General features: G+C 35.4%; 1 protein-coding gene across 1 annotated transcript in view; it reads left to right on the top strand.

Moving 5' to 3' along the window:
* LOC121497257 (mitochondrial poly(A) polymerase) overlaps nt 1-26,509 on the top strand; it is a 29,818-nt gene extending 3,309 nt beyond the window's left edge. Inside the window, exons 2-9 of the mRNA XM_041766645.1 lie at nt 2,443-2,615; nt 3,507-3,740; nt 4,834-5,058; nt 11,104-11,315; nt 13,214-13,440; nt 23,855-23,947; nt 24,040-24,113; nt 25,742-26,509. Of these exons, the coding sequence (XP_041622579.1) occupies nt 2,443-2,615; nt 3,507-3,740; nt 4,834-5,058; nt 11,104-11,315; nt 13,214-13,440; nt 23,855-23,947; nt 24,040-24,113; nt 25,742-26,104 (1,601 nt within the window). The 3' untranslated portion in view covers nt 26,105-26,509. The remainder of the gene's footprint in view (nt 1-2,442; nt 2,616-3,506; nt 3,741-4,833; nt 5,059-11,103; nt 11,316-13,213; nt 13,441-23,854; nt 23,948-24,039; nt 24,114-25,741) is intronic.
* The last annotated feature ends 296 nt before the right edge of the window (nt 26,510-26,805 follow it).

Here is a 26,805-nt window from a genome sequence, read left to right as displayed (position 1 = left end):
ACTATGATAAATTAACAATATACTACATTACATTTAAAAAATGAGGGAAATATACAGACACAGATATCCCCAATGTATTAAGTTTTTAGAAGCATATTGTAAAACAGAATGTATAGTATAATTTTGGTAATTTTTAATTGTGTAGAAAACGTTTATCTGTGGAGAAATACAAATGTATATGTTTACATATGCCTTAAAAATATCTGGAAATATAAGTACCAAACTTAATGGTTGGATGTAATTAGGGGCAGAGAATTGGGGAAAGATTTATACTTTTATTTAATAAAATTTAACAATTTGACTTTACTTTTACAATAAGCACTTGGACATCAGTAAAAACCAGAGACAAGAATATGTAGGTGGTAATTACATAGGGAAAAGTGGTTGAAGTAGTCCAGGCAGAGCCTGTATCAGAAGAAAAAAAAAAAAAAAAAAAAAAAGAAGGAACTAGGGACTAATTGGAAGGACTGTTAGTAGACTGAGATCAAAGTGAATAAGAGGAGTCCCTATCTTCAGTATGGAAGATGGATTTCCTTCCATATTATTAAGTAAATACAACACCGCGAATTACTTTCTTTCACAGATGTTGAAGGAAGGTAATACAGAGGTGGAGAAGGTCATGGGAAGTCAGAAGTCTTCACAGACCGGGGGAGGATGACTGGGAGTTTTCCAGGCAGAAAATGAGGAGGTGGGCGTTCCACTCAGAGACAGGAAGGCTTGAAAAGTTCATACTACAGTATGTGGTAGTATTGTATGGTATGTGGAGTACCTTAAGTGAACAACTGCAAAAGGAAGAAATGGTAGAAATTGACACTGAAGAGGAAGTGGGACAAGATGCCAGTAACTGTACCCACACTGTCGAATATAGACTTGATTTTGGAGGCAGTAGGGAAGCTCCTGAAGGGTTTGAAGCAGGGAGGTCAAAGACTTTTTAAAAAGGTTAATTTACAAAGATCGCTTTGGCAGCAAAGAGTGGCCTGAGAAGACGACTAGTGTAAGACCAGTTTAGGGATCAAGCCTTGAAATAGGAGATTGATGTTAAAGAGTTGGCATTCAGAATGGAGACGTAGACCCCTATTTAAGAGATGTGTTTTCAGCATCTGGTACAGTGAATGTAGGAAAGGTGTTCAGTATCTGTTTGATCACTTATTGGGAACGTGTACTCTGTCTGGAGCCAGAGTTCTGTGGTGTGCCATCAGAGACTGCCTCCAGGCCTGTGCTAATGAGCAGAGTTTACGATTCAGCAAGCCGTTAACTAGCATTAATGCACATTTGTCTGTCTGGTCTGTGAGGATGTCTTGGAGTTTGCTGAAATTAAGGTGTAGTGTGTTTGTAGTATTCTTGATCCATCAGTTATAAAATAAAGAAGAGGAGTCTAAAAGCATCTGCCAATTTCCATATATATCAGTTCTACTTTCTGTACTATTTAACTTCTTTGGAATTTCTTTAGGGCATTGATAATCAGACTTGGTGGTTTATAATTTCTAGAATCTACCATTTCAGACTTCTTTTTTTTTTTTTAATTTTTATTTATTTATTTATTTATTTTTTCCATTTCAGACTTCTAAAAGAATCATTTTTAAGCCACCCAACTAGAAGTTAAATATCTAGAGAAAAAAAAAATGAGTTGGTAAAATTCAGTATTTGGCTTGAATATGCTCTTAAGAATTTGAATGATTTTCCTTTTCCTTATACTTAGTTGTTCTTTCCTTTGTGGTCAATTATTAATATCTAATCTTGACTGTCACAGCTCTTGTCTTCATTTCCTGTGATTGTAAAACCCCCAGCCCCTGAAGTGGTTTTTAATGAGAAAAGAAATAACCCTGTATTTCATTAGTAAAATTATCATGAACTTTTTATGGGCAGCAACTGGATTTTAAATTCTTTGATTTCCCTGTGACACACAGCACATGATAATTGGTAACTCATTGTTAATTGTTGCAGCCAGACCAACACCTATGACAAAGAAAAACTATAATAACTTACTTTAATACATTAAAGTTATAAACTCATTCTCATTACACTTAGGCTTACAATAATTTCTTTTAGGCTTTGGAATGTTACAGCTTATACAGATTTTGTATGTGTATATTTGGGGAAGTGTTACATGAGTGACTACATTCCTGATTTTGCTTTTAAAATTTTGTGGATATCTCTCTTTGCAGCACTGTGCATTGAATACAGTAAATCAAAACTAGAAAAGTGGACATTGGTAATGATATTTACAAGAGAATGGTAAAATGAAAATCGAAAGTAGTATAGCGTTATTCTTATACAGGTAAAGAAGAAAGAAGATGAGATTTGGATAAAATTGTTTTAATCAGCTATAAAATCTTCATATACCCTTTTTTTAAAAAAAATCTTTATATACCTTATCAAAGTATGCTTTAAATTTTATATTTGTGTGTGTGTGTATTGGAAATGTTTTTGTCTCATTCATAGGCTCTGAAGGCAGGATTCCCAAAAAGAAATTCTCTGAGTTGCAGAAAGAAAGACGCGAACAGGCACAGCGAACTGTTTTAATACATTGCCCAAATAAAATCAGTGAAAAAAAATTTCTGAAATACTTATCCCAACATGGACCTATTAGTAATCATTTCTTCTATGAGAGCTTTGTAAGTATCTGAAAATCATCTAACATTTATGCTTCTGAAAGATAGATATGCATTTTTGCTATTTTGCTATTATTATAATATCATATCATATATCATTATGAAAATAACATTGGTTATTTGCAATATGGTAAAGTTAGATTCTCTTTTGATACCTTACATCTTTCTTTAAATTTCTTTTTTTTTTTTTGTTTTTGTTTTTGTTTAAAGATTTTATTTAATTATTTATTTATGAGAGACACAGAGAGAGAGAGGCAGAGACATAGGCAGAGGGAGAAGCAGGGTCCATGCAGGAAGCCCGATGCGGGACTCGATCCCGGGACTCTAGGATCATGAGTCAAAGGCAGACACTCAACCCCTGAGCCACCTAGGTGTCCGATTTCTTTAAATTTCTTTAATGATATTTTGTTCTGAGAATAGAAATCTTTATGGCATTGTTACAGAATTAGAAGTAGTTTATAACTGACTAATTCCATTATTTGAATAAGTAGTCTCTTATTTTAGGGGTAAAGGCGGGGGGGGGGGGTGGACACGGGGATTTTTGTTTTGCCTTTTGATTTTCTATTTAATCATTGTTTTCAGAGAGAAAGAGGCAGAGACACAGGCAGAGGGAGAAGCAGCCTCCATGCAGGGAGCCCCATGTGTGATTCCATCCCGGGTCTCCAGGATCATGCCCTGGGCTAAAGGCGGTGTTAAATTGCTTAGCCACCCAGGCTGCCGTATTGTTCCTTTTCTTAGTCCGCTTCTAATGATTAAAACCAGTGCTATGTTAGAAGTCTATTATTTGTAATCGTTTTTAGTATTATGATAATCATTTGGAAATTTGAACAGAAACACTATGTAAAATATATCCATCTGAGATGTCTTCTGTTTCTCCTTATGATTTTGGCATAGGGTCTTTATGCTGTTGTAGAATTTTGTCAGAAGGAAAGTGTCACTTCACTGCAGAATATAACTCGTACTCCAAGTATGGACACAGAGGCTGCAATTCCATTCAAGTCACGTTTCTTCAATTTAAAGATGAAAAATCCATCAAGTCAGACTTCAGAACAGTCCTGTATACAATGCAGTAATCATTCCCCTCCTTCAAGCAAGAAGCTTTCTGAATTACTTTGTTATGCAGAAAGTGTAAGTTTTTAGGTATACTTCCCAATCTCTAAAAATATGTGTGTGTATGATATTAGTTTGTATGTCATAGGTTCTTTTCATAAAATATTCATACTATAGAATGTGTCAAGTGAAAAGTGAAAGTGATCCTTCTCTGCTCCCCTCCCCCATGCCCTGCTTATACGCCTGAGTAACCGCATTCTTCCAGAGTTTTCAGTCTTTGGACTATGCAGATTTTCTTTCTCCGGTCAGCATAATGGCATACAGTTGTACTTGGCATTTTTCTATAAATTTAAAAATATCCCCCCCCCTCCAAAAAAAAATCTCATTTCTGATTTAATCTATTTTGCTGCCCTAACATTGTTCGTATTAGTTTTGGGTTTTCTTCCTGAGGCTTGTCAGAGATTTAGCTAGTTTGGTAGTCCTTTCAAAGAATCAGTTCATAATTTTTACCAAATGCTATTTTTGTTTGATTTTCTAATTTTAAAAAATTTATTTCTAACCTTATACATTTCTTTTGTTTTATTTATTTTTCTTGAGTTTTATAGTTCAATTTTTTTTTCCGTTATTTTCAATAGTATTTCCAAAAATGGGCATTTGAGGCTATGATTTTTATTGTAAATACTGCAGTTTCAAAATGTGCTTTTAAACCCCAGTTTTCTGGTGAAAATACAGGATTTTTATTCTGAGGAATTGAGGGATCTTGGGCCTTCGTTACCTGAGGTATTGCTTATTTCTAGTATTTCTTGCCTTTAACATGGTTCTTCCTTCCCCCCAACTTCATTTAAAATGTCTAGCTATGTGGTTGTTTTGATCTCTTCTGGAGCATTTTACTATTTTCATTTTCCTAAAACAATACTTTAGTTGTATTAAAGTAGTAGTGGTTTTAATTCTAGCCAACTTTGATTTTGCTAATGTTACCATTCTTCAGTTCTCTTTAAAAGAATAGTTAAAATCTTTTTAAAAATTTAATCAACTTTAATGGTCACAGGGAGAAAGTGTATGTTTTTAAGGTAAGTCTCCAAAGCCATCAAATCTCTAGAAGTAAAATGACAATTATTTTATATGACCTGTACATTTTCTGTATTTTGTTGGTTTTGTTTTGGTCAGCTAGATAGATGATCAGCTGAATACTCTCCTGAAGGAGTTCCAGTTAACAGAGGAGGACATTAAACTACGATATCTCACCTGTTCCCTTATTGAAGACATAGCAGCTGCATATTTTCTGGACTGTACAGTGAGACCCTTTGGGTCCTCAGTCAACAGTTTTGGGAAATTAGGATGTGATTTGGACATGTTTTTGGATCTAGATGAAATTGGAAAACTTAATACCAACAAGGTAATTATATTTCTTTAGATCACTAAAATTAAGATATTATAGAAGTAATCTTTGGGTGTAATAAAATTATAACTGTTGATTTATAAACTTTAATAAACATGGCTAAAGAATACCTACTTGATATTGATTATTTAGTTATAAAGTTTTTCTTTGTATTGGTGTAATAGATGATAATTTTTTTTGTGAAAATTCTACACATATGCAAATAAAAGGAGTATTTTTTTTCCCAAAGATTCTGAAGTTTTTCCATTAGGCCAGGGTTATTTATTGGGTTATTCATATTTCTGTATCTTAACTAATGTTTTTTTATATCTGTGTGATCTAGTTATTGAAATAACTAGTTATTTGAAATCTCATGATTTTTGGTTTTGTTAATCTCTCCTAGGAATTCTTTTGATTTTTGTTTTATTCAGAGGCTCTGTTAGCTACATGTAGGTATATAGGTATATGATTATTATGTCTTCTTACTGGGTTCATTTATTATTAAATTATGTCCTTTATATATGCTTTTTCCCTAAATTCTTGTTAAGATAACTACGTGTTATTTGCTTCACGTATCTTCTATATCTTCATTTTTGACCTTTACATATGTTTTGGGTATCTCTCTGATGAATACCAGATCACTGAATTTTGTGCTTTTACTCTGAGCTGTTTCTTTTCTTTTTTTTTTTTTTTTCTGAGCTGTTTCTTCATGTATTTGTTCATTGTTACTGATCATGTATTTATTCATTATTACTGATTATTTTTGGATTCATTTTTATTGTCTTTTTATTTATGCTTTTTTCTGTACTTTTTATTTGCTTTTCATTCCCTTTCCTTTCCTCCTACCGGATTACTGCTTTAAAAAAAAAAAAAAGCAAAACTGAAGTATAGTTGACACAGTGTTACATTAGTTTCAAGTGGATGTATTTGAAAAGTTTATATGTTATGCTATCCTCACCACAAGAGTCTATCTTGTCACATCGGTCCCTGTGCAATGCAGTTACAGTACCACTGACCAAATTCTCTATGTTGTACCTTTTATTCCTGTGGATTTTCCTCTTACAGTTTAGAAATTATATATTCCATTTAGTTCTTATTAATATGTTTTAATGGGTAAAGTTGACCAGTATCTCTGTCATTCTCCCAAACAACATAAAGGATGCTTTAATTTTTTTTAAAGATTTTATTTATTTATTTATTTGAGAGAGAGAGAGAGAGAGAGAGAGAGAGAGGGAGCACAAGCCTGGTGGAGAGGCAAAGGGGGAGAGAGAGAAGGAGTAGTAGACTCCTCCCTGAGAGGGGAGCCTGATGCAGGGCTAGATCCCAGGACCCTGGGATCATGACCTGAGCTAAAGGTAGGTACTTAACCGACTAAGCCATCCAGATGCCCTAAGGATGCTTTAATTTTTTTTTAAGATTTTATTTCTTCATAAGAGACACACACACACACACACACACACACACACACACACAGAGTCAGGGACACAGGCAGAGGGAGAAGCAGGTTCCTTGCAAGGAGCCCGATGTGGGACTCCATCCTAGATCCTGGGCTCATGCCCTGAGCCACTGAGCAGACGCTCAACCACTTAGCCTCCCACAGGCAGAGGGAGAAACAGGCATCCTGCAAGGAGCCCAATGTGGGACTCGATCCTGGATCCTGGGATCACAACCTGAACCAAAAGCAGACACTCAACCAGCCATCATCCCAGGATGCTTTAATTTTTTTTTTTTAAGATTTTATTTATGAGAGTCAGGGAGAGAGAGAGAAAGAGAGAAAGAGAGAGAGAGAGAGAGGCAGAGACACAGGCAGAGGGAGAAGCAGGCTCCATGCAGGGAGCCTGACGTGGGACTCAATCTCGGGTCTCGAGGATCACACCCTGGGCTGAAGGGGCCGCTGAACCACTGAGCCACCTGGGCTGCCCAGCTTTAATTTAATTACAACTTTGAAAAAGCTTCTGGGGCACCTGGGTGGCTCGGTGGTTGAGCGTCTGCCTTTGGCTCAGGTCGGGGTCTCGGGGTCCTGGGATCGAGTCCCACATCGGGCTCCCCATGGGGATCCTGCTTCTCCCTCCCACTGCCTGTGTCTCTGCCTCTCTCTCTGTGTCTCTCATGAAGAAATAAAGTCTTGAAAAAAGGGGGGGGGGCTTCTGTGTGTTTATAAAATGTAGGTTTTTATGACTCTATTTATTTATTTATTTATTTATTTATTTATTTATTTATTTATGATAGTCACAGAGAGAGAGAGAGAGGCAGAGACACAGGCAGAGGGAGAAGCAGGCTTCATGCACCGGGAGCCCGATGTGGGATTCGATCCCGGGTCTCCAGGATCGCGCCCTGGGCCAAAGGCAGGCGCCGAACCGCTGCGCCACCCAGGGATCCCCATGACTCTCTTTTTTATATCGCTAGTAATTCTCTATGTGGATGTCCAGGTGGCCCTTCAGCCTGCCATTTTGAAAATGAAACTTTTTTTTTTCATTTTTTGCAAATATTCTTTGGAAGTTTTTATAAAAGTTCTTATGTATGTTTCACATGTTAATTTAGTGGCATTTTAGTTTTCCTGACATTTGCTATCTTAATTCTGTTTCAAATTATCTTTGTATCTCCCCTTTTATGTATATCCTCAAAGCTATAGTCACACAGGTTCTTATAAACTCTCTCTGTGTCTTGCTTATATTTCTGTCTTTCTCCAAATTCCTTCTGTTATGTTTAGTTAGTGGCTGATATATTCCTTCTACTATAAGATAGGGTGGGGCAGCAACCATGTCTATTCATTTTCTTATCCCACCGAGTGCCTGGCATAACTTAATATACTTGTAATATACTTACTGAATTAAAACTGGCCAAGGAATGCAAAATACATCAAAATAAAATGAATCATTCCTCTAGTTAAACTAACATGTACTTGAAATTGTATTACATTCCTGGCAGGGACACTTAAATTGGGTTAGGTTATTTTTAATGGAGGTAAAAAGACTTTGCTAAATAATCAAGGTGCATAAAAATGTTTTGGGATGATTAAAACCTGTGCTCTGGAGCCAAACTACCGAAGAGTACTTCTTCTACTTACTAGTTGTGTGATCCTCAGGAAATTGTTTGTCTTCCCTGTGCCTACAGTTTTCTAGCTCTGAGATTGGGCTAGTACTAGAGCAGCTGTCACCTAGAGTGTTGGAGGGGCCTGATTGGGCTAATACACATGACATACATAGGATGGTGCTTGGCATGTAATAAGTGTTCAAATGTTGATCACAGCTGCAGTATTACTAGTTATTTAATTATTTTGTAAATAGGAAACAGTTTTTTCTTTGAAAGTAGAGGGAGGAGTTGGAAACTTTCAGTTAGGTCTTAGGTTTCTAAAATACAGAGGTATTCTGAAAAGATATTTTAAAAGACAGTGTTTCAGGGGCACCTGGGTAACTCACTCAGTTAAGTGTCTTACTTGGGCTTCGGTCATGATCTCAGGGTGCTGTTGTTCATCTCCTCACTCAGTGGGAAGTCTGCTTGGCCCTCTGCCCCTCCTCTTTCTCTCTGAAATAAATAAATAAATCTTTAAAAACAGATAAAAAACAGTGCTCCAGTCTCACTAAACAATTTGATGTTATTTGGTTTGTAGGTATGTGTTATAAACATATACTTTGAAATATGTGCTTGTTTAGGATTATAATAGCTTTGCTATTAGAAACATTAAAAATGAAATACAATGAAATACAATGTAAGAAATACAATCTTTAAAAAGATTATACTTATTTGAGAGCATGTGCGCTCACAGAAGTGGGGAGGTGGAGAGCAGAAGGAGAAGGACAAGCTGGATCTCAGGACCTTTGAGATCATGACTGGGGTCCTAAATCCAGCCAGGCACTTAACCAACTGAGCCACCAAGGGACCCACTTTTAAACTCACCAACTTTGGGGCAGCCCACATGGCTCAGCGGTTTAGCGCCTCCTTTGACCCAGGGCGTGATCCTGGAGACCCGGGATCGAGCCCATGTCAGGCTCCCTGCATGGAGCCTGCTTCTCCCTCTGCCTGTGTCTCTACCTGTCTCTCTCTCTCTCTCCCTCTCTCTCTCTCCCTCTCTCTCTCTCTCTCTCTCTCTCTGTCTCTATGAATAAATAAATAAAATCTTAAAAAAAAAAAACTCACCAACTTCATAAAAGAGTCTCTTTGCTTTGTGCAGTTGTGAACTCTCCTTCCTTTTGGTGTGTGTCTCCTTTGGCTAAGCCAGATTTTTGAAATTTTAATGTTTTTAAAGGGAAATCTGTCTGGATGACAGAATAGAGAAAACACAGCATACTTATTTGTGGAGATTATATACATGTATATATTTTTTAATGTATTTTTTTCTGATTATATGGTACTAGTTTAAAAAAATGTGTAATGTAAATATCTTTGATGGTCCCCCCCACCTCCAGAAGTAGCTACTGTGAATAGTTTTATATTTTGTCCTGGATTTTTTCCTTTGCATGTAGAAATTCTTTTTTATAACGAAATTTCCTTAATCTTCATAGATTGTAACTTGATCTTTTTTTTCCCTCCAGTTAATAGTATCTTGGCATTTCAGTCTACTGCATCCTTTTCAGTGGCTGCAGAGTATTCCATCAAGTGAATGGTGGAATACTTTATTTAACCAGTCCTTTATTTGTTAACATATTTTTTTAACCAGTCCTTTATTTGTTAGACATGGTGGTGTATTTTTCCCCTTTCTTTGTTGTCAACTGTATTAGTTAATACTCTTCAGTTATTCGCAGAAACCAACTCAAACCAGCTTAAACAAAACAAAAAAGAAGTAGAGGAATCATTATAGAACCCAGGGCCAGGAATGTGGATGATGAGTCTTAGGAAAAAAAACTAGAAGTAGGAAGTATAAATTATTAAAAGTCCATGAGGTTAGTTGCTGTTTTTCTTTCTCCCCTTCATTCCACCCTCTGTATCCCCACTGATTTTTTTTTTACATTTTTGTTCTTGTGATATAGAATGTGCCTGCAAAAAGCTTCTGAGTCATATATTTCAGCCACATGGTTGCCTCTGAACTTCAGTTCCAATTCTCAGAAGTCTCTGGATGAATATATGGTATAGTGTTCTGGTGCTTACATCAGCTGCTGTGCCTGGTCCACGCAGCTGGGAGTAAGAGGGTGGATTTCTATGATAAACATTGTTAGAGTGTGAATCCTTGTAGTAGGAATGGGTACTAGGAAATGGTTGGGGGTAGGGAGACTTATTAAGCTAAATAGAATTCCCGAAGGGTATATACCAAACAAATAATATTATAATGCATGAATGGCTTTGTAGATTGGCTCACTGATACAAGTGTTTCTTTAGGGTAATTTCCTAGAATTTTAGTAGCTGGTCCAAGTATACATTTAAAGTTCCAGTAGATACTGAAGTTGTCTACTAAGTATGTCCCAGTTTACACTCCCACTGACAGTATACATGTTTCCCTGCACTTAGTGATGGTGATCCTGGCAGCCTTTTGGTCTCTGGCAGACTGATAAATGAAAAATCCCAGTTTTGTTTTAATTTCTTCTTTGGTTTCTGGGAAATAAGAGCATCTTTTATTGTCTTTCTTAGCCATTTTTATTTCTTCTGTTAATTTCTTATTCAAAAAAATTTTTTTTGCCTGTTTTTAGAATTGGGTGAGTTTTTCTCCATTTCATTTATATATACCCTTCATAAATTAGGGAAATTAGCCCTGTATGTGACATATGTATTAATTATTATTATACCTTTGTCATTTTTTTCTAGCAGTGAATTTATGTTTTACCTTGAGATGGTTTTGGTTTTCATACAATCACATTTCTTGTTTTGTATCTTCTGGAATTTTGTGTCATGCTTAGAAAATCCTTTACTGCTTGTAAAAACATTCATCCATTGTCTTCTGATACTTTACTGATAAAACTTTGTATGTGTAAATCTTGATTTATGTTGAATTTACTTTTAGGACTAACGTCAGGATCTAGTTTATTTTTTCCACTGGCCACTTAACTTATTTGTTAGGTAGTAATTTTACCCCAGTGATTTTTTTTTTTTTTCTTATAAAAAGCTCCCATTTACACATGTTTTTATATTCAGACCTCAGGTAATTTTCTAATGGAATTTCAAGTGAAAAATGTTCCTTCAGAAAGAGTTGCAACTCAGAAGATCCTGTCTGTCATAGGAGAATGCCTTGACCACTTTGGCCCTGGCTGTGTGGGTGTACAAAAAATCTTAAATGCTCGATGTCCTCTTGTGAGGTTCTCACACCAGGCCTCTGGATTTCAGTGTGATTTGACTACTAACAATAGGTATGATCTCTTTAATTTTATAATCTTATATATGAATATTATAAAGTATTAGCATAGTTCTTGTACAGAAACAGTGGCTTTGGACTCTTACATATGCTTCAAAATAGTAACTTTTAAAAATTTTGAACACTTGGATTTAAAACTTGGAACTATTTTCTCTTATATGTATCTGTTGGTTTCTTTGGTCTTCATGAATAAAACGTTAGGAGAATGTGTTTAAAGTGTTATACCAAAAAAAAAAAAAAAAAAAAAAAATAAAGTGTTATACCTAACTAACATCATCTTCTGAGGAGAGCTGTTTCATTGTTCTTAACTTAGATTGATAACAACATGAAAGCAGCTCTAGTAGGTCTTCTGTATGTAGTCTTTTAAGTATATTTAAAAATTGCCTCCAGATATAGTCAGCTTTGGGTCTTTAGCAGATTTTCATTTTATTATCCTGGCAATCTGCTTCCTTAAAAAAAAAACAAAAAAACAATAGGGTATGAATGACAGGTTCTTTCATACTCTTGATTTCTTTTCTTTCATTCTCTGTCAGGAAAACTTCTCAATTGAGTTTATTTCATAACTAGTATTCTCCTTGCCTGCATTAGATTTCACTATATTATCCATTCGATAAATAATCATTACTAAAAACAGATTCAGAAAATCCATTCCAGAGCAGTTTTTTTGCTTCAACTTGTGTTCACTAACAAGTCAGTGCTGAGTACTTTGGAATTTCTCTCAAGTAGCTCAGGGAGTAAAAATAAAAAAATATATATATATAATGCACTTTCTATCAGTTTTTAAAAATTTATCTTAGTATCCTTCAGGTTTTTATACACCTGTATTGTTTCTTTATATCAAATACCTTGCACTGTTTGATAATTTATTTTCAGCTTAATGTAGATTCATTGACATAAAACATCTAATCACCTTGAATTTCTAATTTGTCATTTCTTTTCTCTTTAAAACTCAGGATGTAAATGCCATGCTGATACTTAAAGAGTTGAAGTTGATACTGTTAATGGTTTTGTGCCCTCTGTCGGTTCTTTGGGAAATTACAGGATGTATTTTGATCAGTAGGAGCTTAATTTCTAAATATTTCTGATTAATAATTTTTTGCATTGCAACATTATGACTAGGAAACATTGAAAATAAGTTCTGAAGTTTGATTTCTTTAAAAGGCATTTTATCTTCATGGATTTTGGTTTTTTAAATGTTAGATTTAACATAATTTTGGCTGAATCTTAAGACATATATATACTCATAATAAAATAAGTAGACTATTTTCCTTGCATGCTGAAGGACTAGATAACTAATGTGTGAAAGTGAGGTGTAGAGCCTCTTATTTACAAATGTGTCAGTGTCTTTACTGATAGTTACTAAAGAGCACATATATAGTGTGTTTCCCTTATTATTTAAATCATTTAGAAATTTCGATTTAAAAATTCTGAATTTGGGGATCCCTGGGTGGCGCAGTGGTTTGGCGCCTGCCTTTGGCCCAGGGCGCGATCCTGGAGACCCGGGATCGAATCCCACGTCGGGCTCCCGGTGCATGGAGCCTGCTTCTCCCTCTGCCTGTGTCTCTGCCTCTCTCTCTCTCTCTCTCTGTGCGACTATCATAAATAAATTAAAAAAAAAAAAAAAAAAAAAACATTAAAAATTCTGAATTTTACAACTACAATATGACTGTCAATATTTAAAAGAACATTTTAATGTTAGTGAATGTATTTGATATTTAACCATTCACATTAAATTTTATTTGCAAATATATAATGCTTTGATTATCTGATCATGGTATTCTGAATATGCTTAGTTATAGTAAGATATTTACATATGTTCCCTGGTATGTGTTTTATTCTTCTCTGGAACAGTAATTTGGGGGTTTGAAAATTCTTTTTCTTTTTCTTTTGAAGGATTGCCTTGAAAAGTTCTGAACTGCTTTATATATATGGTGCTCTCGATTCAAGAGTGAGAGCCATGGTGTTCAGTATTCGATGTTGGGCTCGAGCACATTCATTAACAAGTAGTATTCCTGGTTCTTGGATTACAAATTTCTCTCTTACAATGATGGTCATCTTTTTTCTCCAGAGGAGATCACCCCCTATTCTTCCAACACTTGACTACCTAAAAACCCTAGCAGGTAAGACTAGAAGCAGTTTATTTTCTCTTTCTGACGTTTTAAATGAATATAATTACCTACCATGTGTTATCAAAGACACGTGTGTTTTTTGGTCTGTAATTTGTTTTTATTTTTAAAGCTTTGTGAATCTAAAATTTATGTGCTTTTTATTTTTTTAATGCCCACTAGGGGTCATGAGAGCAGATGATTTGCAAAGCTGAGGCCTTGAGAGTTCTGTCCTATTTGTGTCAGTTGGCAAGGTTGTTTACAATTATCATGAGACAGTTGGAGCCTCTTATTTGACCAAGCCTGGAATGACCTTGAGGAAAAAAACATCCCAGATACAGCTTTTGAGTGGATCACAGTTTCAACAAGGACTTTCCAAATATGAATTTATTTCCAGATTTTTTTTGAAGACGCTAAAAATGGTTTCATAATGTTTTAAAGATCCTAAATGTTTTTTGATTAAAAGTTCACAAGCAATCTGAGATGAATTATTTTTAATTTAGTATATTTTAAAATTTATGTTGTAAATTGATATTTTGGTAGAGTGCTGGAGGGAGATATTAAAGTATTAATAGTTCTAAATCCTAAAAAGAAGATAAATCAGGGAAACACTCAAAATGTGTAGACACTGTATCTTTACCCATTCTGTATATTGCTGCCAAATAGTAATTTTTTTTTAAGGTTTTTATTTATTTATTCATGAGAGACGCAGGGAAAGAGAGACAAAGGCAGAGGGAGAAGAAGCAGGCTCCTTGCAGGGAGCCCAATGTAGGACTCGATCCCAGGACTGCAGGATCATGCCCTAAGCTGAAGGCAGATGCTCCACCACTGAGCGACCCAGGTGTCCCAAGTACTTTTAAAGTACATCTCTGAATCTTCCAGTTTGAAATAACCTTTAAAGGGATTTTTTTTTATTCTCTATAGATAAACCTCAGTTTCCTTAGCTAGATATTAAAGATCTTCACTTATTAGCTAGTCAGACCCAACTTCCTAGTCTCTTTTTCCCTTGTTCCACCTCTTGCGTTCCCACATTCACTCAATACCGTTAGGCCTCCCATCACATTCCATTTCAAATCTTTTGTTCACACTATTTGTTTTTCTGCCTGGCCTGTAACTTCTTTTCTCTCAGTTCTTTCTTCTGTGCCACCTTCTCTTATTATCCAAATTAGAAGTAGTTCCTTCCTATGAACACTGTTAAGTACTGATTTAGCTTGAAATTGAGCTTTATAAAACCTCTGTGTGTAGGAGGTTAATGGAAAGTAGGAAGTTTTCAGAAGATAGGATAGTGGTCATGGATCTCACTTTTGAGGTTGAAATAAAGGGGCACTATCCATGGCTGTGCTCATCTCATTGTTTGGTATCATTCACTCACTAAATATTTATTGGTTACTTACAGGTATTATGTTTAGTGCAGTGAGGATACAGATGATATTCTTAGGTAACTCACAGTCCGGTAGAGATGTAGGAGACACACATACAGACATACAGACATACATAAAATGTGGGTAGATCTTCATTATAAACCTGTACATAGCACTTCCTCTTCAACCTTTGCTGTGTGTGCTAACGCTTAAAACTGCCCTCATAGAGACCATTTTGGGGAAATATGGACCTTTCAGAGTTTAGAAGCTAAGGAAAGTAGAAGCTATAAGAAAGAGTAGAAGTTATAAGAAAGTAGAGCTATAATCAACTGAGGCAAGTTGATGTTGGGGACAAACTGTTCCTAACATCTTATTACTCTTTTCTAGTTTTACTTGTACTGTTACTTTTGCCAGAGTGGGGCTCTTACCATTCCCTTCCCTGGAACATTTATACTAACCTTCTCTCCTTACCTCCTTTTGTTACCCACCAGTATATTTGTAACTAGCAGAGCAGTTGTCAGAAATTCATGTCTAATTGTATTATTCTCTCTTGAAGTCTTTCAGTAACTTCCTAGTATCTTTAAAAAAAAAAATTCTCATTATTTTAGAAAAAATGTGCTTGATGGACAAACTGAAAATTACATGTTTTAATTTCAAATCTGTTTTTTAAAACAATTTAAATGTATTTGTATCTAATGGCATCAAAACAGAAAAAACTCGTTTTTGGAATCCTTTAATTTTCTATTTTAAAATACCAAATTGCTTGTTTAAAATTTTTCATGTTAGCTTTTAAACAGTGTAAGAGAAGTTTTCAGGTTTTTTTTTTTGCAATTATTTTTCTACACATAGCACATTGTGGATGTGAATGACAATAAATGAAGACGCAAATTTGATAGCATTATTGCTACTTTTTTATCTTTTATTTTTGAAGTTCTAGCAATATCTTGAATTTGTTATAAAAGAATTTTTCATAAATTAATGTATTTTAAGGATGTTGTGAAGATTATTTTAAGGAGATTTTATCAAAATATTTTTTTCTATTCATTTAGGTATTTTTCAAATACCATGTTTTTTGTACTTCCTGATTTTAACCAGCAGTCCCATGTTGGTATATATATCTAATATATGTATATCTAGAGTAAAAACAATGTTAAACTATGAAATAATCCAAACCATCTTGGGTGCTCTGTGATTGATTAGCTGAGTAAGTTAAGTCTTGTGTACATTTTGTTGTTTTTAAGTGTGCCTCTCACTGGATATTCATTCATATAGAGGCACTTGATTTGTCTTTAAAAAAAAAAAAAAAAGCTTGCTTCCTTGTTTGTTTATTAATAAAAGGTGGCATGAATTTCTGGAACACCTTCTAGGACTTGATAAACCTGTTTGGAACCGAGAATAAGTCCAGACATTGTAGAGTTGTATTTAGGGTCTCTTTGACCATTGTTTTCCTTGTCTTCTGTGTTCACTTCTGTGTGCAAATCTGGAGCCTCTGCAGTCTAAACTCCTTGCTGATCCTCAAATGCTTTGTTCTTTTTGGCATCTGTCTATTGAAATTGCCGCCTTCTCACTACCTTGTCTTTTCACATGGAGAGACCTCTTCTCTGTTATGCCAGGGAAGAGAGAAGACAGATCTAGTCCAGGATTTCATGTGTTGGGTCACTGGTGTCTGGCTCCCTCCTGCCTTCCTCCCAGGAGGTTGGCTTCCAAGCACCTGGTACACACGTGTAACAACTGCCACACTGCTGACTTCTTTTACCTGCCTGTGTTGGCCAAGCCTTTCTAGGGCAGGTGATCTTTGATTCATTTTTGCATTTTCTGTTCTTGGCATAGTATCGGGTCCCTAGGAGAAGTTCAGTAAATTTCAGGGAATTGGCTGAACGTTTTACAGTTGAAAGCTTTTTGTACGGTGCATGATGGCCATTTTCATATTTTGGTTACTCTTGAATTTCTGTTTCTTTGTGTTTTCTTAGAATCTCCACTCCTTTCCCCTCTATGTCTCTTACTGTGTGTTCTCTCCTAAATTGGTTTTGCTGCTTTTGTTATGTTTACTTCTGTACTTGGTGCTTTCTGTGGCATTTTCTTTTTATAAATACTTGTTTGATTGCAGTTTTTTGCTTAGGATCCCTGTGCTTACTTCCTGTGACGAATTAAAGATTTGAGGAAGAAATGACTGGGTATAGTATCTCTGGCAATGTTGATGCAGAAACCCCAGAATGGAAGAGAGTTTTAATTGGTAGCTCTGTGTGACCCAGTCACAATTTATTGGGTGGTAACTCTGTGCCAGGTACTTGGCTAAAAAGTCTTACACATCATCTTACTCAGTCCTCCCAGCAAATCTTATGAGACACAATTATTTTTTTCATTTTATAGATGAGAAAACTGAGGTTTTGAGTTTTTCCAAATTTTTTAAGTTAACTGAAATATACTATATCTAGAAGTACGTGTGTGTGTGTGTGTGTGTGTATCAGATTTCACAAACTGAACACACCCATGTGAATACCAGCCTGACTGAATGAATACCACAGAAGCACTAGTTGTATTTCCTTTTGGTCTCTACACCCTCCCTGACCTCCCTTTCAATAGTATGGATTCATTTTACTTGTTTATGTCTCTTAGATATAAAGGATCATATAGTGTGTATTGTTTTGTATCTGGTTTCTTCTCTTTCAACATGATGTTTAAGAGATTCAGTCCTACTGCTTGTGTATTAGTGGACCACTCATTTTCATTGTGATATAGTACTCTTCTATGTGAATATACCAAAAAATACTTATTTTTTGATGGGCATTTGAATAACTTGTAGTTAGGACTGTTACAGGTAATTGCTGATAACATTCTATTGTGTTTCTTTTGGTGAGCATAGGCACTCCTGTCGGTCAAATATAAACTGGTAATAGAATTTCTGAGTCTTGGAATTTGGGCATATCCAGCATTAGTAGACACTGCCAAACAATTTTCCAAAGTGTAAACTCCCACAGGCATTATGGACAAATTCTAATTGTGCTTTATCTTTGCCAACACGCGGTATTATCTTTTTTTATGGTAGCTGTTCTAAATGCATGATAGTGGCATCATGGTGTGTTTTGGTTTTCTTTTTCCTAATGACTAATGAAGTTGAGCACCTTCTCGGGCTATCTCAGCCATTTGGGTACTTCTTGTGATGTTTCTTTAAGTTGCCTATTGTTCTCTTGGCTTCTCTTTAAAAGATTCATCGGTAGGAATTCCTTACATATTCCACAGTTGAATCCTTTGTCACATGTTACAGATGTGTGTCTATATTTGAAATCTCAAATAAATACATACTATGGTTCCTTTTTCAGTCTCTTAATGGTGTTTGGTGAAAAGAACTAATTTTTAAAATTTAGTTTTGTCAAAGTTACAGATGCACTTGTTAAAGAGTAAAATATTCTACAAACATTGTAACAGTAACTCACACTCTGAACCTGTGCCTTCTATTCCTTTTCCTTGCTCTGTAGGCAGCTACTTTAACTCTTTTAGCTGATTTGTTTGCTATTATAAACTGTATTTCAAAATAAAGTGCTTTAATTTCTGTATTTATTGGGGAGTAGAATTGGCATATACATTGTATTAGTTTTAGGTATAGAGTTTGATGATTCAGTATTTGTATATGTTGCAAAATGATGACCATGTTTCTTGATTTTTAGTTTTAGGCATCAGGTATGATTTCCCTTTATGTTCTTCCATAAAGAGGAATTACCTTTTTTCCTCCTGTAGCCCTCACTATATACGTATCTCTTCTGCCCCTCATATTCTGAATATGGCTGTGGCTCAATTTTGCTATACACTCTTTATGATTATGTAAATGCTATTCCGGTCTAAACCATGGAGTAAACTAAAATTAATTTCCTTTCCTGCCCAACTTTTTCTATTATTTGGAGATAATAGTTTTTAATACTGCTTAATTTCTTGTTTGCTTAGTTTTGTATGTACTTAACACTACTTGAATCTCCAGCTTGCTACTGGTTGTAAATCTTTTGTCAGAACAGTCAGAATCATCACATACTCTAATTCTTCCTTATGTAGGCTCCATTTTTCTAAATAAATTATTTTTTTACCTTTTTTTTTTTTTTTTTTTTTTTTGAGTTTTTGTTACAAGTTTAGTGTCATGTTAGAAGCCTTCCTCGGGTATCTGATAATCTTTGATTTTCTGCTCATATTTGAGTTAGGAACTAATAAAAAGTTAATTTGAACCTCTGAGCTTAAGGGGAGGGGGCTTGTTGACCGAGAGCTTCATTGTAAGGTAATGTAGCTGTACTGTTCCATTGGCGGGTGCTTTTTATGTCACTATTTGTGGGTCATTCCTCTTGAGCTATTCAGATTCCCCAGACATGACTCTTTTAATATTTTTCTGGAAGAAAAGTTCTGGTTACTAGCATGCCATAACGTTGACACTAATTAGTGTTAGAGCTGTTGGCGTATCTCAGTGAGCCAGAGGATCCCGGCTGCCAGTCATGTTCTCCTGCAGCTGTTCCTTCAAAACATCCTGGGGTGATTACAGCTAAGGCCTTTAGGTTGCTCTACTACTGGCTTATTAAATGGAAATGGCACTAAAAATTTCTTGGGATCCTTTACTCTGTGCTTTCACCAGCATTCAACTCTGTTCATATACCTTAGCATTCTCCGCTGACTCTCTTTGAAATATAGTCTGTATGAGAGGCTCTGATCTTGGATCTTTACAAGATTTGGGATCATTGAGGTAGTATGGTTGGAAAAGCCTGCTTTGTTCCATCGTAGAATGACTATCCATTTTTTTAGCTGTTCTAATCAAATCCAGAACTTGGGGTACAGATTCCTCTGTGATGAGTATTTAAGATGTTCTTCACTCTTCAGTGTTTGGATCACAGCAGGGGCAAAAAAGCCTTTCGGTTCTATACTTTTCAATAGATAAGTGAGATGAACAGGGGGAAGGATCTTTAAATACTGTGCTATAAAGAAAATCAGTAAATTTCTACCAAAAGAAGGAGGCTATAGGAAAGGCTCCACTTGCCTGCCAGGGAGGTGTACCAGAAGGTGTGAGCAATATGACAGTGCCATGTGCATTTCATACAAAGTATTTCCATATGTTGGTCTGCTCTGCAATGATGGACACAAGCAAGGGCACACCTTCGAGAGAAAGGAGATGATGATGGAAACTTTTTTATAGAACTATTCTTGCAATGAGGGGATGAGTCTTTTTTCTGATTCTTGCTTTTGGGGGATCAGCAAATAAATTCTTTGTTAAAACTTGCTTTTAGGACAGTTTTCCTACCCTCAGTTCTGTCTGTCTCTCTGTGTAGATATCCTTTCTTTTACTCTTTCTAAAGTAAGCCTAAGGTTTTCTGTCAGGGAAGAAGAGATCTGGGGGAGTCTAACTGCTTCTTCAACCATCAGGTTCCAGTCTCAGTGCTTCCAGGTAGACCTAGTGCTTGCATTGCAGTTCCTGAGTTGTTGTTGGGAGCTCTGTCTTGTAAATTGGGTATTTTCTTGGCTTTCTTTACTCCTAGTTTAGAATTCAGTCTTTTCAGATCTCCTGAGTCTTTGCTACTTGTCTATCAGTTCTTTAACAGAAAAATTTTGGGTTGTTCTTATTTCTTCTGTTTTCCATGTTTAAGATTTTATGTCATTTTACTGTCATTTCATTGGTGTTTTGGGAGGGGATTAAGGTAGATGCTTGTGTTCATTTCATTATTTTTACCCCGTAGCATGTGCTCTTAACCAGTATATAGTCACCCTCCGTGAGGCTGGGTGTTATTGGAGCATATGGCATGGTTGGAGAAGCAGGTAGAACTTTACCCTGTCTGTTGATTAGCATAAGTGATTAATAGAGAAGAGTCTGTATTATAGATGTGCATATGTGAAGAATAGTATCTAAGTATCAGTCACATTCTGGAGTCGAGTGAGCTACAAGGCAGTAAAGCTCCTTTGAAACATGGATATAACCGTAACACTTAAATTCTTCACAAGATAAGATCTGTACTTGAGAGGCAGTTGCTTGGATGTGCATTTCAAAAAGCATTCTGGGTGAGTGGACTAGAAGGAAACAAAATGACGGTGTGTCTAAGTGAATATCACCCCACCCCCTAATATTAAATAGTTTGCATTGATTAGTACAGCAAAGATCACCTACTGCCTTCTCCCATTTAATTACTAATGACTCATGGTGTACTAGAAGCTTTCATTAGACCTGTTAATAGTTATAATAGAAGCAGAATATAGTTACATGATTCTTAGCTGTTCAAGCTTTGTTCCAGTAAGCTCCTCTTATGAAAGTAGGACATAAAAGATTTGTTATCAAAGAAAAAAAATACTAAGCCTTCATATGAACTTTATGCCTGTTCTGTCCCTTACATAAGTGCCCGTCAACTTTAAGTTACTTACTAGATATGCATGTGTGTAGCTGGCACAGTGTAGATTTTTCTCTTTTGACCGGAATGATTAACCTAAATAATTATACAACCCATAGACATGATTATCTGTACTGCAGCCTCTGAGTAATCTATAAAGAGTGCCAATAGTGATCTCTGTAACTAATTATGAGTTACTATAGTATGGATATTAGTTCCCTGAAAAAATGTTGGGTAAGTTATCAATCAGCTATGTCTGTGAAAACTTATTGAGTGAATTTCATTTGTCACGTATATTGTGCTAAAAGAAATAATGGATGTACCAATCCATGAGGCTCTAAGGTTTCCAAAGGAAGCAAGGAAATCAAATTTAGTAAATACATAACCTGACTTTTTCATAGTTTCTAAGTTCATGTAAGGTGAAAGTGAAGGAATCTGTCATCAAGCTCCTAATATGAGATAGTTAAGGTGCTTATTACCTGGCTCTTTTCCTCACGACTGCGAGTTTGTATTTACTTAAAAGTTTTGACATTGTTTCATATAATACCTTTAGGAAAAAAAGTATGGCAGGTTTAAACTAACAGTGATCGGGTTTCATATGTCTGAATAGGTTGAGAATCATTTTTCTGTTGTAGCACTATCCAATAGAACTTTCTATGATGATAGAAGTGTTCTATATCCATGTTGTACATAAGGTAAGCACTGGTCTCTTGTGGAGGCTGTTAGGCACTTGAAGTATGATTAGTGTGGTTGAGGAACTGAGTTTTTTATTTTAATAGCCACATGTGGCTGGTGGCGGTATATTAGACTGTGGGTGTTAAAAACAAATGGCGGAGAGAGGAAAGGAGGGAAAAGACCTGACAGGCAAGCTGCTAGGTGTGAATGTCTTAGAGATTTTGAAAAAACAAAGGTGGCCCTATCTTCAATCAGAGGATACTTTTTTCCTTAAAGTTTTAATACTTTCTGTTAAAAACCCTTTTAGTGAAGAGCAGCAGTCACAGAAATCTGTTTTTCTTTAAGTACATTCCTAGAAATATTTTAACATGGATCTCATTTTTCTGTGGTAGTAATGCTTTAGATGGAAGTACATTCCTGCAAAGACATAGTAGTTAAAATAACATCAATATATATGACTGGCATTGTGTCACAAGAAATATAACTTGATAATTTGAAAGAGTAAAACATGTGTCTGGGTCCTATGAAAAATAGATCTAAGTGTGGAGTACCTGGGTGGCTCAGTCAGTTAAGAGTCTGACTTAGGCTCAGGTCATGATCTTGGGATCCTGGGATCGAGCCCAGCATCAAACTCCATGCTCAGCATTCTCTCTTTCTCTCTCTCTCTCTCAAATAAATAAAATCTTTTAAGAAAAAAAAAAAAAATCTAAGTGTGTGTATAAGTTCTTCAGGGTACTATAACATATAATAGAGGACATAAAATTTGCTATTAAAATTAATATGTGGGGTGCCTGGGTGGTTCAGGTCATTAAGCATCCATCTCTTGGTTTTAGCTCAGGTCATGATCTCAAGGTCTTGGGATCGAGCCCCACATGGGGCTCTGCACTTAGCATAGATTCTGCTTCTCCTCTCCCTCTCCCCTTACCCCTTACCCTGCTTACATTCTCCACTCCTCCAATAAATCAATAAATCCTTAAAAAAATAAAATTAATATGTTAGGATCTAGAGTAATTTTTAAGAAATTATATTAGTAACCCAGGTCTTAATAAAAAATACCAAAACCACAAAAAAAGAGAGACAAAAATTTGAAAGACCCTTATTTGTCACTTTCTAATTTCTATATTTAATCCCCCTGTTGGGGATTATAGCATTCAAAATATTGATCATTCAGATTACTGGTTATGTGCCTGCTGTAAGCTAGACATGTGTTGTGGCTAGACTGGGTGTGTGGAGGGAGAGTAGTGAAGGGGACAGTGACATTTGTAATCCCAGCCTGAGGTAGGAGAGTAGGCAGTGTGTATACAGTCAAAATGCAGTCAGATAAGTGCTCATGGAACATGGAATAACTAACGGAGGATGGCCAACTTGGAATTAGCAGATGCTTTCAAGGTGAGGTGGCTGTTAGATTTTTGAAGAGTGGGAATTTGCTTATTGTACAGTGGAAGGTAGAATGGGCAAGGAATTTCATGCTGGCTGTATATTTATCATGAAGGGAAGGATTCCTTATGAAGATACAAATACTTTTAGACAAGGTGAATGCTTAAGCCCAGTGTGCTGTTTATTTTGTGGTAGTGAATTCTGGTTGCCTTTAGAAATTATCAGAAGTTCTTCAAAACTCTTAGAACATTCAGTTTGTGTCACAGATGAATTGTTGAAAAAATATGCACCAAGGGGTGATAAGGATGGAAATGGTGAGAAAATGAAATATTATTAAGATAGTGCTGAGATTTGAGTTGGTAAAAGATGGAAACTATCTACATTTTCATTTATAACTGAAAAACTAATGACCTCACAAGATAAAGAATCATTGCGTTGTTGATAGACAATTTTAGTATGCAAAAAAAGTAATGTTAATATCACTGTACTGTAATTAGTCTTAAATCTTTTTTGTAAGAAGTTTTAAATCCTAATAACTGTAAATATATATAACACTGACTAAGAAATAGAACACATTGATCTGTAACTTTGATTTACTTAATTGTAGATTCCTTTTCTTAAGTAGGCACTATCTTTGAAATGTGAAATGTTTTCCATTTCTGTTTATTGAAGATGCAGAAGATAAATGTATAATAGAAGGCCACAACTGTACATTTATTCGTGATTTGAATAGAATTAAACCTTCAGGAAACACAGAAACACTAGGTAGGTGTTTTGTATTTTTTCCCCCTCTTTCTTTGTTTGTTTTTAATTGAAACAGACCTTCCTCTTATTTTCCTTGTTTTACTTTCTTACAGAATCACTACTCAAAGAATTTTTTGAGTATTTTGGCAACTTCGCTTTCAATAAAAATTCCATAAATATTCGACAGGTAAATAATATTTTAATATTTGGTGATTAAATATCTGATTCTGCTGTACTAGTATTTAATTCGTTTTCAAAGCACTGTAATGTGTTAGTGTATTTTAATTCCACAGTGATAGATACTAAAAGAAATTGATGCCTGGAGGAGTTCCATAAGATCATTCATCTAGTTATTTGGAAGCCAGCTCTTTTAGTGTCTAATACTGTATCCTTTAAAATGTGTATTATAGTCTGAAAAACTTTCTAGAAAACATAATTTTATATACAGTTCTTTTTAAACTGCTTTTGTGTTCATAGAAGAAGTAGGATACACAGTCCTATAGATTTTAGTGATTCTCTCAATTTGAGCTCTAAATTTACTCAAGCAAATGAATTTATGATCTTGGTTCATCTGAATAGCTGGAATCATAGACATTTTTCTAAAAAAGATAACCCAGAGCAGAACCTTAGGCAAAATCTGTTCCGAAGCTGGGGATATTTGAGATAGCTCTCTCTTTAGATTTATTCTGTTTAGCATTTGAGTACTTGGTTACAACCATTATAAGATTGGCTACATAAGACACATAATCAGATACTCTTTTTGTTGTTTCTTCACATCTCCTTTGTTCATTCCTGCTTCTTATCCTGCTCATGGAGATTTTGTTTAACAACAACAACAACAAAAGTGTGGGGAAGGGAGAAGGAGGGGAGGGCTCTGGAATGCAAGCTACTATGGCAGTTAGATTCCATATGAGAAAAAAGTCGCTGATTGTATGAAGTTCTTTATCCTTTTTGTACCCTTACCCCTAGGTGACAGAGATGGTTGGACAGACATGACCCCTACTGGGTAGGGCATGAGAGAAGTTAGGGAATAGAGGTGCTACTCACATTGGAGAATCTTGGCCATTTGTTTTCTTAATATTTTAGTAGTACATGTGATCTCATTTGAAAGAGGAGAAGATTGTGTATGCCAATGCATCATTGCCATTCATATGAATCATATGAAAGCCTAAGCTTTTTTTTAAATCTCTGTGAGATGTGGTCTTACCTGTCAGAGCCTTATATAACTTGGTATTTTAGGAATATAATAGGAAACTTTCAGTGTTTTAAAATGAATAATGAATTATCCTTTGCTCCTTCTCTTCCTTTCCGACTTTATTCTTGGGAAACATTAATTACTGTATTTAATTTAAGGATTCTAATTTTGTATGCTTCTATTATGTTTTTGGCAAGGCTCAAAAATACGTCTGTCTTCATTTTATTTTCTATTTTTCTTTTTCATTTTTTTTTCCCTTCCTCAGCTTTATCCTCCTAGGTAAAAGCTGTTACTTTAAAAATACTTCTATTGATTGATTTAGTCTAGATACCTCTCATCTGAACATCATCATCCGTAGCTCATAATCCTGATTTATTTTTCTCTAGAGGATAATCACAGAACTATAGTGGTAAAAAAAAAAAAAAAGAAAGAAAGAAGTACATAGACACACAGACATATAATATGCATACATACCCAGTTCTCTTAGGAAAGCAATTCTTTACTCTGTAAAGTTAATGCTGGGATTTTACATGTTTCTGACATTTTATTAAACCAGATTGTTCTATCTGAGTCTTTCATATATTTATTATACATTTTTTCTTCCTTATAATAATCTATAGGGAAGGGAACAAAACAAACCTGAATCATCTCCACTGCACATTCAGAATCCTTTTGAAACTTCTCTCAACATCAGCAAAAATGTAAGTCAAAGCCAGCTACAAAAATTTGTAGATCTGGCCAGAGAAAGTGCCTGGATTTTAAGTCAGGAAGATAAAGATCGCCCTTCCCCATCAAGTAATCAGCCCTGGGGGTTGGCAGCCCTGCTGCTCCCTTCCGTGGTAAATAGTGTGTCTCTTGCCAAGAAGAAAAGGAAGAAGCCTGCAAGTGAAAGAATTAAAAATTTGCTGGAATCCATAAAAAGCAGCAGTCCAGAAAATGATACAAATACCAATGGGAAAAGAACAGTCAGTACTCAGGCATAATGGCTACTCCTTTGCTTTAAGAACTGGCTTTCTCTGAGAACATGCTCCTTGGACTGCCTGGAAGAACTGGTGTGAAATTTTCACAGATATCATAACCACTTTCATCTGATGTCTCTTTTCATGATCTTCGCTTTGGGCCTCTTTCTGGTCTGCGGTTCTGGGCTGTTTTCAGTCTGATAAGCCTCAGATCCACTGGCCCTTCAAAACATCAGCCACAAGGAATAAGTGAAAGAGGATTGGAATGTACTTTAAATAAACTATACAAAGCAAGTGGTAAAAATCAGTTTTAGAATCAAACCATTGTTGATATATACATCAGGCACTGGATGGAAATCATTGAAAAGGACTTCTGGGTATATACATATGTAGTCAGTGAACACAATAAAGCTTCAGAATTTGCTAGTACTCTTTAGTATGTATTTTTGTATTCTGCAAGCAAAGTATTCTTATTCACATAAAAATTAAAACAGAGTCCCAAAGATGTTCATGTTTTTAAAAGGTATAAATGCAGATACTTGATTCACTACATTCTAGGTATTTTACACCAGGTATATAAAAATATTGATACATTGTATTCTAGAATAATAGGTACTTTCTCTGTTTTCAAAAATAAAACCCTGTTTCTACTATATGATATTCCCAATATCCTTTTTCTTATCTTTTGAAACTTCCTTTCTTTCTGTTTGAAACAGATTCATATT

This window comes from Vulpes lagopus, chromosome 8 (genome assembly GCF_018345385.1).
Source record: "Vulpes lagopus strain Blue_001 chromosome 8, ASM1834538v1, whole genome shotgun sequence".
NCBI classification, from domain to species: Eukaryota; Metazoa; Chordata; class Mammalia; order Carnivora; family Canidae; genus Vulpes; species Vulpes lagopus.
This window is presented reverse-complemented; position numbering and strand designations above follow the sequence as displayed.